Here is a 13,119-nt window from a genome sequence, read left to right as displayed (position 1 = left end):
TTTCCCATCTGTTCAAACAACCTGTTTAAAATGTGGCAAGGAAAGATAATTGGTGTTACAAAAGGAAAAAAAAAGAACATTTTTATTTTTTGGAAACTGAACTATGAGTGCTGTTACAAGTACCAACTAATTATCAAGATACGGAAACAGTGGAAACAGGGGATCAGTGACTACAGTCTCATTACAGCAAGGAGTATTTCTCCAAACAGAAATACTTGAATCCCATTGCTAAAAAAAAAAAAATCTATCTGGGAAAAAAAGGATTAAAAACTCAAGGATAAGATAATTGGTATCAAGTAGGTTGACCTCAGGCAACTGAGCAGTTAAAAATTCTAATCATGTGAGCAGTCAACAGAGCAGGTAGGACAAGGTTTCTATGCATCCGATTAACTGGAAGTGGACAACTGCTATAGGTTTATTTGAGATAAAGCAAACCAACCGTACAATTATACCTTGAGCCTTAACTAGATGCTGTACATATTAAAAGCACTGTGTTTCCTGAAACCAGCAGAAACCTGATATTTATGAATTTATTATAGAAAAGAAGAGGTTATCTTTTGAATACAGAAAAGCAACAAATAGCTATCTCTTTCCATTTACATAATGTACTGGAAAATGTTTCCTTTAAAAATCAATTTCTTTTAAATGACCATTGGAAGGATTAAGATGAAAACAAACTTTCTTTAACATGTTGGTTCATTTATGAAAAGTAATCTCCATTATATATAGTATGCCTCGTTTTGGCACAGGCCACCAAATAGCTACTTTCTCTGAGTAAATCAATAGATATTTCAGTTGGGCGTTTGATGAAAATCATGAAGACAGGAGGTCTTGTACAGCTCTTTACAAATAGCAAATCATATTATACAATAATGGTTTGCAAAGTGGACAAAAGGCTATTATGTCAGAATATCAGAAAAGGTGTTTGGAGATGGCTTTTCTAGGAAAAAAATACATCAGCAGTAGTTCAGAAACCGTTTTTTTTAAAATTCCAATTTATCCAAATGTGACTTTTCACACATTAAATTCGGCCTTCAATCTGTAACATTTAAGATTATACATTTGTTCTGTTTCTACAGGTTTGTAATCTTGTCTAGGAAAGCCATAGTACAGTTTTTGGTTGCTTGACTATGAGTACTTTTATCCTATTCTGTGATAGTAAGTGTATCAAAGCAATGCCTTTTCTTCCTCCAGCAAACTGGAAGAGCAACTATTATATGACTCTGAAGTGGGTACAGTATTTAAATTCCTTGAATCCAGCTATGGCAACAATGTGCAACTAAACCATTTCTGAAAGCTATAAATTATGCCAAGTTCCTATGAGTTGAAAGTCAAAGGGCAGTCAGTTCTCTAGGTACCTATTGGCAAGACCAAGAATAATGTATACTATTATATTTTCAGTATGATGCAGGGATGTATGCAAGAAGGGGGTAAACAAAATCAAGATGGTGGCCACATACGTAAAATAGGAACAGGGCTTCGACTGCATGGTTATGGCACTTTTTTGACCTGTGGATCCACCTGGTATGATGTAAAGTAATAGGCAGCCACTTTTGCCAAATAGACACATGAAATCTTGCTTCATGATAGGATATATCACGTATTTTTCTCTCTGTGTATCTCATTTGTGTTACAGCTCAAATTTTATATATACTGTATGTAGAAAAGACTTTGACATACAATTAATCCTTGCAAGCAGAAGGCCTGCAAACATCTTTGTGAGTATAACCAGAAATTTAAATTATTGTAAAATGAAGAAGAGAAGGAAGAGAAAGAGAATAAATCACAATAATAGGAAATAAGACAAAAAGCAAAATGGACTAAGTTTTGTGAATTGGGGAGAAACAAAAAGAATTTCTAGAAGCTTTTATCTATCATAGCCCCAATTGTTGCCTAGACAAAATGTGGGGGAAAAGTCTGTGAAAAAGTAGATTTTAGTAAATAATTAAGAGAGATGGTGGCTAAGAAGTAGAATCTGAAAGACAATTGAAAGGAGAAAACTATATCCTAAAGGAAATGGTGGCCACAAAGGAATACCTGGCTAAGTGTAAATGTGCACCAGCCATATGGCAGGATATTGTGTGCTGTTGCAGGGGGAGGACCTTAGGCTGTATTGGGACTGGAGTAATTAGTCAAGCCTAAGGCCAATACAACACCCAGAGTAAATTAGGGTACCTAAGTTCAATTTCCCATTCAAGCTGAAATGTTCACAATTTAACTATATGTCACTTAGCATCTGTCAATCTGTCACAGAGATAGGGTGGTGAGGATAAAATATGTGAACATTATATGGTAGGAGGATGCACAAGGCTGAGAAAAAATGGGAATAATTCAAAACGTCACTAACAAATATCAAATGAATGCTTCAGCATCAAGCTTACCTAGAAAAAATAAAGCTAGCCCTTCAGTTTGGAGTGCAGCAAAAAAGAAGATCGAGCAACTCACAGAGACTCCATCTTAATGATTTCACCCATAAATAATGGTGGGGGTTTTGCTCATTAAGTTTCCAGGATTCTGTATTCTAACCCCCTATTTATTGACATTAAATGTGATTAGGAAAACTTCATGTGAATCTTGCTGCACTGGTTCTGCTCTGCTACTAGGAGCCTGACATGCACACCCTTTTCCAAAGCATCTTGAATGGGATAAAAAGATAAATCCTGTTCTAGCATTTTTAGCATCTGTTCCTCATAATTTTATATAGATTTCTGGAGATTGAATTTCACCATCACAGTATTACCTTCAGCAATTTAGATATTTAATCATCCATTAATGCCTGCTTGATCAGTTTATGAAACAGGTCAGAGAGTCATTAGAAAGAAGGGGAGGTAGCTTTTTTCTGCAGATTGGAAGACTCACTACAAATGTAAAGGAACCACAGCTGACACAAAGTTCTGAGATTTGAGTGAAAGCTGAGAGACCAAGACTTATCCTGTTCTGCCTATTGAGATTCAGGGCTAAGAAGCAACAAATAATATAATAAAAAAATCTGCAAATAAATTGCACATTATTATCATCATTGGAAACTGGACAAAGGGTGTAGTTTCATCACCATTAAAAAAAAGATATTTAGAACACAAAATAATGATCTTCAGGTTTCCAATTCCCATTTTTCCCCCTGAATGAGAGGCTCTTCCTCTTTCAGTTCTTGACCATCTATGGTTTACACTTGCCCAAATTCCCATTTTATTCAGCATAAATTGGAGCTTTCCTGAATGGATAAGCATTAACATATGCCAAACTAGAACCAAACTGCCACCAATAGAAGGAAGGATATATAGGCAATTAAATCCTGCTCATGGATTGCTCATCTTGGTCAAAGTAGAGTGGGTGGAAATTTCCTTCAATCTTTCCAATTTCCTTTCCCACTGAAAGCCTCTATGGCCTCTAAATCTACTGCAGAGAATGAGAGGATTCTCTACAACAGTGTAGGAGTAATACCAGGTCCTGCTATTCTATTTTCTACTACAAGGACCTTTATGGGAAGAGAACAACTTCTATGAAAAGAATACAGTTTTCCAACTGTAGAAGGGCAACTATGAATAATCCTATTTTTTTAACTGTCAGTATTTTCTAGACACACACATGCACACACAATATGAATGTCATATGCCCAGGTACCAGTATCTTTAAATTAAGGATAGAAGAAAGTGTATTTCCAGTTCATAATTTCTGTTTATTTTTATTCATAATGTCACTATATTTCTATATTATTTTGTGACTAATTCTCTCAAAACATTCATTAATGTCTCTCAAAATACCTATTTAAATTCATTAATTAATTTGCCAAAAAAAGTGTTAAAACATTTTGAGAAAAGCAAAATCTGGCAAAGAGCTAAATTTTGATCAGGATACTAATCCAGCAAGCAAGAATCATAGCATTTTATATGGAAATATGGAAAAAAATGCAATCTATAGAGTATACCTGTTTTAAAAACATATACAAAAAATCTAAGCACCTGGATTGATCAGAATTTTCAGACTCGTTTATTTAGATAACTACTGGAAAAAGAAGAGAAGTGTGGTTCTATTCCTAATTATGTGCATATGAAAAGAAGCTTCATTATACCACTAATGTGCACGTAGGAGTAATATCTAAAGTTTTAAATTCTTCCTAAATCCCTTTTGTCAAAAGATAACATCAAGGAAGAGTCACTAAAGGATTACTTTCTAAAAGTTTTATCTCTTTCAAAAGGCCAGAAACCCAGAGGAATTACTTCGTATTTTGCACAATTTAGGTTTCTTTTTTCTTTTTTCATTACAAGTGTAGAAGTAAATTAAATAGGATTTCCAATGCATGTTCATGGCACAAGGGAGCTGCATTATTGCAAAGATCACGATTTAACCAGAAGTCTGGCTAGTGAAAACATGAGAGTATCTGCTCCTTTTGATTACAAACATACAGTATTAATCAGTCATCAAACCAGAAATAGGGAAAAATGACTGAATTGCTCAGAACAGCAAATGAGAAAGTGCTGAAATTAGTTTTATTCAGTTTTACCTCCATTCCACAAACAAAGAAATCAGGGACAAAGCATGAATATCTTCCATTGTTTTTATTTCTAAGGACTATTATACATTTCAGCTTTTTTGTTAGTAGTAACAAGTCAGTATGCCTTGCTTAACACTTTTTTGGGCTAAAAAGAAACCTTTCCTCAAAGGGAAGATAAAACTAACATAATGGCAGTGTGGAAGTACTGGAATTTAGCACTTCGAAAGGCAATTGTGCTCAAGATATAGAACACGGAAGAACAGTATATGGTCTTGGATTGTAATAAAATGTTTGTTAAATAAAAGTATGAGGAACAGTATGATGATAGTTAATTAGGAATAAATCCACTGTTGAAAACCAGATATTTTACCTTACTTGACAGCCATAGGAGAGTCTACTTTTTAGGATGCCTTTTTTTCCATTTACACTCCAAAATAACTTTCCAATTAATTCTATTTTTTAGTGGAAAGACTATATACATGTCTAAGCTAAATAGAACACAACATATTTTTAATCCTAACATAAGAACTTTGCAAAAAAAGGCAGTCTCGACTAAAATATGCTAACCCCCTGTTGTAGAATCGCAAATAATCTGCTGTACTTTCAAAAGGAAGGACTGGAGATGGCCAAGCATCAGTCTTACTGTTCCTTATGAACTCACATCCATGTTGCTGTTCTACAAACCTCCTCCATGCAACATCATCCTGCAGTACTATACAGTTGATGGTATTGATGCTTCTTTCACCGAACATGTTACGATGTTCTGTGGACATTTCCTGCCCAGAGATTTGGAAGCTGATAGGATGCACTATATTAGCTAAAGAACTTATTCCTGAGAGAGATTCTTAAAGGAAATGAACAGATGCTTCCTTTTCCTGATGTACTGTAATGTCAAGCAGATTGCTTGAAGCCCTATGTATAACCAACTGGACCATTCTCATTTGTTGTGCACTCAATATTTAAGACACAAATGGAAGATCCACTTCTTGAAAATCAAACTAAGAACTAGAAAGGTCTCTCTTTTTAAAAGCAGCTGCATCAGTCTCCCAAATTGAGCTGAGAAATGTTGCGGATAAAGACGCTGCTTGCATAATTCCAATCCTGCTGATTGCTTGTTTGAACCCATTATTTTAAGAAGCTTTTTCTCCCCAGAGGAAAAAAAATACAACGATCTATTTTTTACCCTCACATCAGAGACTTCAGGGTGATTTTGCTGCTTTCCCATTTTCAACTTCACACACACACAGAATATTAATGCAGGTTTGCATAATACCTTACTAGGCCTATGTTAACAATATCAGTGTTCTCCTGTAGTCTTTTGTGTCCTCTAAAAAACTGCTAGAGTGTTGGAAGTCCCTCTAGAATTGGGGATGGGGGAGGGGGGAATGACAATGAAGGATAAGGATGAGTGGGGGAATTAGTCAAACTTGTCTCTTCCATTCAGCTACTTGCTCAGGGGAATAAAACCTTTGTTATTTTTGGTGTCCTACATATTATGTTGGGTTCCTATCATCTACTTCAACGTCAAAAGACAGTCACTTCTCTAGATACCTATTAAATAAGAGGTACAATAATACATTCTTGACTTTTACTAAGAATAGATGCATCTGACTTTTCTTTTCTACTACCTGACCAGGGGAATAAAAACTATCTATTCCAAGGTATAATGTCAGTGACATCAGTGACAAGAAATTTAATTTGGATCCAAGTCACAATCTACACAACCCAGGACAAGCTTATTTCTACTACATCACATAGATTAAAATAAACTTCCCTGCTCTGGCTCCAGTTCTCAAGATCTTTAACTACATCCCGTTTCCATTTTAACAAAAGGTTTACAATACAAAAGACTCGTGCTTAGTATAATATGTGATTTAAAAAAAATCTTGAATAGATTTCCAGAAAGCAGTCCAAAATCAGGGACATCCTTGCATGTTCCCAAGCAGCCATGGCTGTTGGATAGTTTTCACACACTTCAACTCTGCAAGATAATCAGCTGAGTCACTGCACCAGTTGTAACTGCACCCTTATCCTGCCTTCCCTCTCCTGTGTTTTCTCCTTCTCCTCCACTAAGGAGGAGACACTGAGACCCTTTGCCATTATTTCTCTCACTGCTTTCCATCTATTCTGAAGGGTAGCTTTACAGTTCTACTGCATAGTAGCTTTAAGGGTTTTTTAAACATTTTAACTTAATGAGCATGGATGAATTGTCATCTAGAGGGAGAACTGATTTTTTCAATGTGGGGGAGGGTTGTGGCCATTCAAGAGGCACCTTCCAGTGGTATAAAAATGTTCCCACTGTTTGGAAGGTTGAAGGGCCTATTTATTTTTATCTTATTTTATGTGATAACTTCCTTATTTTATAGTCTTAAAATCTGATATAGGAAGAGTGCTATAAAAATGTTTTATACAAAGGATAACTCAGAGACTCATAGCTGACATATAAACACATATTTGTGTATCTGGATTCTGCCAACTGGGTTAATTTAATGCAGTTTATCAAAAGATTGGTGCAGCAAGAATAGTGCCATTGAAATTTTACTATCTAAAATGTGCATTAGCACATTATAGTCATTATTTGATCATCTCTACTAATTAGATAATTTGTATAATCTGTATTCCCTTATTATATTATTTTATCCTCTTATTTATATTATACCATTTCAGAGAATAAAAGAGAAGGAGAAACAGATCTGTCAGGAAGAACTACTACAGTTGTGTAAAAACATGTGAATGCTTTTACTTACTGACTTCTTGATAACACAGTAAGACTTGATATCTAAGCAGATTAAGAAGCAACCTTTTGGTGGTTTCTTCTACCCACCCAATCTATTAATGAAATACAAAGATTAATTATTCTTATGCCAAAGACTTAAATCCATGGATTATTCAATAGTAAAATGTATGATTCTTGATTCATAAACTTCAGGGCTTCCGAGCGTGACATAAAAATGTAAATTTCTGAAGCACAGATACAAGGGTAAGGTTATAAAACATAAAGCCAACACACAATTAGCAGTACTTTATTCTAATTATCTTTGAATAGTTATAAAAGTTGGCCTGTAGTTCATTTTTCTCCATGGATTACTCCTTGGATTGCTTGTGTAGATTAATTCTGGAAGTATTGGTACATTCTTTTTTCTTTTTAAAAGCAAGCTGCAGTACAAAACTAAAATCAATGAAGAAATCCTATTTGGTGACCTTCCACAACCAAGATTGCATCTTAAAAATGTAATGAGCTTTCCTCCTCTCTCTTCGTAACAATTGGCAATAACTGATACAAAGCTAAGATTTCATTTAAACAACTCTCCAAAAAAGAAAAAGAAGAAGAAGAAGAAAGTAAAAGCTATGCAAGCTAACTAAACGCTCATTGGGAATATATTGGAAAGTATACTGGAAGGACCAGAATACAGTATTAGCTCTTCTACAATAATGGATTAAAAATAAAAAAATAAGCAACACAAAGGTAAACAACACTATTTATTCACATTTTGGAATGTAGCTATTGATGCTATAAAGTAAGATGTGGTATAATTTCAACTGCAAGGGTTACATACTTGAAAAGCCCCAAGATTCATGAATTCACATTTAGTAAACTTAAGAATGTATGGAAAAAAGCAAGGTTAGAACTAAGACACAGATTAAATCATGATTCAACCTGTTAAAAATTCTTGAAACTGTTCTTTGTTACATAGTAAAGGTTACACTGGATAAGTCTATAATGAATGAAATTATAAGCCATTTTTAAGTATTTTTACTGATATCATGACCACTGCACACACCCATTTTCTAAAGTTGTACAGTATAATATTGTGGCTAGGTGACTAGGAAGAAATGTTTTGTCCTAAGGTGGCCAATGGCTTCAACAATAGCACTGAAATTCTTTAGACTACTTAACTAGAGAATGTAACACTGTGTTATATCAAGATCTCCTGACCTGTCTTACTCACCAAGTTAGGTCACAAACTGACCACAAACTTGGTAGGCTCATCCTTTCCACAAAATATTCATAATATTTCTTAGCTTCATTCAGCATTAAATTCATGCTCATTAACATTTTCTTCTGACAATGATGCAGTTTCACTTTTTATATTCACTCTTATAGTTATTTTTTCTTATTTGTAGGGACTGTACATTTTATGCCACAAACAGCTGACCAACCATCGTATCATTTAACTTTCATGCAACGCATGTGTACTTTAAATTTTTCTTTCAGGGGCATCACAGACTTAGAGCACTTAGCAACATTCACCTCTTCACTTCAAACAACATGCTTGGAGGCCTTCTCCAAAAAGATAACACTGCATGGTTCTCCAACTCTTAGCAATATGCAACTCTTCAAATACATTCTTACTTCTAACAACATGCTTGGGGCCATCTTAACTCCACTGACATCAAACCGAGCACCTCTCCAGTTTTCATTAGAAACAAATGTGCCACCATGCAATCTAATGGTGGAAACTGCAGATGACAAACTGATATATAGAAAATTTCCACTGGATGCTCAAATTTGTATGTGGTAAATTCATGGACAGTATAGTGAGGAGTTACAGTATATATGAGCATGGACACATGTATGTTCCATAATTATTTCAAGACAAATGTTGGGGGTCCTTAAATCTAAGCCAATGGAAAAAGAATCCAAAAGCTACTTCAGGCTGAATACCAGCCCTGTCCTTGCAGGAAAGGGCCAAGGCCATCTATTATAACCTGTTTAGGCCTAAATAGTCAATTCTGGCATTTAAAACCAGGCCCAGTATGTGTTCTGATCAGGACGTTTGATCAGATATTACCTAAGTAAACCCATGGTAGTCATGAACTCCTGAGACTCTTCTCAGAGACCTGTGTCAATATGTATGTTGAAATCCCTGACAGCCTTGGAACCCTCAATACCACTTCTGAGATCAGCTCAGGCAAGGAGACTGTTGGGTGGCAGGGCACATGATACACCACCTGGATCCCCATCCTGTCTTGGTCCCCACAGCTCTAGGAACATTCAGAACCCTTCATCTGTACCACCTCAAGCCTGCTAAGGGCAATAAAACCCTTTGTGACAATGGCCACCACCCCATTTCATATTTCTGCTACTAAACCCAGAAACATGGTAGAAGAATTGCCCTAGCTCAGCCAGTCAGGATCAATCATGCATACCAGGTCAGCCTCACTATCCAGGATTAGACTGCCCAGGCATTAGCAGGAAAAGGGAATCAATAGGGGATTTGCTGAAACATCTCCTTGTTTGCCCTTGGCTGGTGATTACACCTGACTAAGGGCGACATATTCCCTGCCTGATCGTCCCACTACTGTAATGGCCTGCTCTGGTCCCCCTATTTTTCCCCTTTCCTAGAGGTTCTCAGCCAACTGTCTCTCCCCCTATAAATCCACCCAAGCTTTGAAAACAACACCCTCTCCACCCATAATAAAGCACATACCCTCCACAATTTTACCCCAACATTAAATTCTCACTCTAAAAACCTATCCTACTCATAGTACCCCCAAACAGCCACCAGGCCTAAAAGAGCTAATCTTACACAGTTCCTAATGTAAGACTTTCCAAAGGCACTAGTCCAGTGTGTGGGACTCAGCATGTCCCAAAAGAGCCATGGCCATTATATCCACTGTTTTCAGCTGGTTCCACAACATTTATATTCTTCACTAGACTCTTGTCCGATGTCTGTTACAATTATCAGATTACAAGGGATTGGGGGTGGGGGGAGAGAAAGGTTACAGAACATGTGAGCTTCTTTTCACATCATAAACAAGCAAATGTATGCATTACTTAATGGGTACAGAATCTAGAAGCCCAGCAAAACTACATCATGAAGTTCTGGAGGTAAATGCCGATGCCTCCCACCATCCCCATCTTCCTAAATCACATGCCTCCTATTACTATGTAGCAATACGGTTCCTATCAGAGAGGAATCCATGGCTTGCTGTTAGGAGCTATTATTACTATCCAGCCAACAATAGGAACAATGGATGTTTATTACACTGAAATTCTATAGGTTACATCTGATTTTGGGGCCCCACTCTCTGTCTCAGCATGGAAAGTTGGGGGAGTTCTTTTGTGGCTTGTGCCCTAAATGAACACTTCAAACTAAATCATACAGACTAAGTTTTCTGCATTAAAGTCTCTATGGCTTTGAGCTAGCCTCCAGCTTGAAACAACTTACATTTATTTATGAAGTTTCTTTTTAAGGTACATGATCCTTGACATTAGAGAAAAATAGCTTCAGTAGTTCCAAGGTGCAACATTTCATTCATCCTGATCTAATGAATCATGATCAAAAATACTTTTTAGAAGAACCTAAGTGAACTGAGAGAGATAAAATTTATACTGCACCACTATTCAGTGCCAATAAAAACCAAGACCCCGGATGAGAGATGTTTTCTTTTTATCTTACCTCCAGAGCCTTCAGCCGTTCCAAGAGTAATTTTGTTTTGCCTTTTTCCTCTCCACTGCTGCTGTTTTCATTCCTTGAATTTTTATCTGACATGCAAATGTCTTCCACTCCTGTTTTGCACTGCTTGCCCTCTTGCATTAACGTTTCCTAAAACAATTAATATATTTTTCATCAACTAAAAGTAAGAATAATTGTTAGAAAAAATGCTGGAATTACATTATCACATGAACACCCCCCACAGGAACCTTCCAGTATTTTCTTTCTTACTTACGAGCACTTACTTTCTGGCCAGTTCCATAAACCTCTGGTGGCTAACAAAATTATCATCATAACATAAATATAATACAAAACACAAAAGATGACAAAAACATATATAAGAGTTAAAAACAATCCACGCCATGGTTCTTAGTCTCCAAATGCTGGCCTAAAGACCTTGGACTGTGCTGCTCTCCAAAAAGGTAGGAGCGAGGAGCAATATGGATTGAAATTCAAAGAAATAAGGGTGTGAGTGACTTTTTAAAACCACCTGATCTATAAAGAGCCAGAACTGCTGCACCAACAGAAGCTGGGCAAATCCCTGCTCCCCAAACCCCAACTGCTGTTCTTGCACGGACCTGCTCCTTCAGGGAGAATGTAACTCTTCAGGAGTAGTGTAGAGTCCAACAGAGAAACAGCCACAGCCAGTTTGTGGACAAACAGCCACTTTGTCTTGCTGGGATTCAAAGTAAGCCTATTTAATCTTATTTGGGTTTTTATAGTCTCCAGACTTCACAGGATCAGAATGTCCACAGTATTTCCTGCCCACTTATGGTAGGAGATATGTAACTGGGAGTTACGTGCACGAGAGCCAGTCTGGTGCAGTGGTTAAAGGCATCAAGCCAGAAACCGGGAGACTGTGAGTTCTAGTCCCACGTTAGGCACAAAGCCAGATAGGGGACCTTGGGCCAGTCATTCCCCCTCAGCCCTAGGAAGGAGGCAGTGGCAAACCACTTCTGAAAAGCCTTTTCAAGAAAACTGCAGGGACATGTCCAGGCAGTCTCCGAGAATTGGACAGAACTTAACAGAATACACACACACACACACACACACAAAAGTCTCTCATGCCAAACTCTCAGATAACCTCTCTCAGTACTTTCACATAGATGTTAAATCACATGGGGGACAGCACTGGGCCTTGTGGCAGCCCAGACTGGAGTCTTTCCATATATATAACATTTAATATTTAAGGCAGGGTTTCTCAACCAGGCCTCTGTGAAGCCCCAGGGTTCCACGAGAGGTTACTAGGGCTTCGGTTCTCTGGGAGATCACCATTTATTTAAAAAATTATTTCAAATTCAGGCAACTTCACATTAATGAAGTGGGTTTCATTCTTTACTTTTAGTTTAAGAACATTGTTAATGCATATATACAGGACTAGCCATGAAACAAATATAATAATCTTGTAACTTCTGGTCTATATTTGAGCCTAAATGTGCAGGGGTTCCCCGAGGCCTGAAAAATATTTCAAGGGTTCCTTCAGGGTCAAGAAAGGCTGATTTAAGGAATGAGAGAACTTGCTTTGTTCACAACTTGTACTAACAATGATGTAGGACTTACACTGAAATTAAACTTTTCATTTCAAGTTACATTGTTCTCTGCTAAGTAGGATTACATGCAGGATCTTCTCTGTACCAATGATCATTTGGTCATCACCAAAAACTAGTTTAAATCTTCTCCGCTTATCTCTTATGTATTTTAAAAATGGGAAATCCATTTCTAACATCAATGTGCTCAACAAGAATGTCAGTCAGAATGAAGAAGCTCACAAAGCAATGTCATTCTATCATACATTCTGGATGCTGAATACTGACAGGGAATAAAAGAGAAAGAAGCACAAGGTTGATGTATTCAGAACAGTTCCAGCCTTAGGCTGTAAAAACAATAAACTTATTTCAAACCTCTATGACCAAAAAGCAGGTAATTTTATCACCAGAACTGGCATTTAGGCTTGACATGCATGAGGAACTACCAACCTACTAATGTTTCTCAACATATCCTCAGGTAGTCTTGACCACTTAATACTGACTACTGCCTCAGAAAAACCAACAGTTCTCACACATACAGCTTATTACAACGATGTGCTAGTGCTTACAACACTAGGTGGAAGAAGCTCTCTGCTCCTAAGCATTGTTGCCCATTGTTGTCATCATCTGTGGCTGCTGGCATCAGCAGCGAATTTAAGGA

At 37.0% G+C, this 13,119-nt stretch overlaps 1 protein-coding gene across 2 annotated transcripts in view; it reads right to left on the bottom strand.

The window, feature by feature from the left end:
- Positions 1-13,119, bottom strand: part of NCKAP5 (NCK associated protein 5) — a 612,885-nt gene that overhangs the window by 216,405 nt on the left and 383,361 nt on the right. For both annotated transcript variants that reach the window (XM_063288715.1, XM_063288716.1), the window contains one exon: positions 10,897-11,043. In XM_063288715.1, coding sequence (XP_063144785.1) covers positions 10,897-11,043 — 147 coding nt within the window. The remainder of the gene's footprint in view (positions 1-10,896; positions 11,044-13,119) is intronic.

The sequence above is a fragment of the Candoia aspera genome, chromosome 1, assembly GCF_035149785.1.
Source record: "Candoia aspera isolate rCanAsp1 chromosome 1, rCanAsp1.hap2, whole genome shotgun sequence".
NCBI classification, from domain to species: domain Eukaryota; kingdom Metazoa; phylum Chordata; class Lepidosauria; order Squamata; family Boidae; genus Candoia; species Candoia aspera.
The sequence above is the reverse complement of the archived record's forward strand: the minus strand, read 5'-3'. Positions and strand labels throughout refer to the sequence as shown.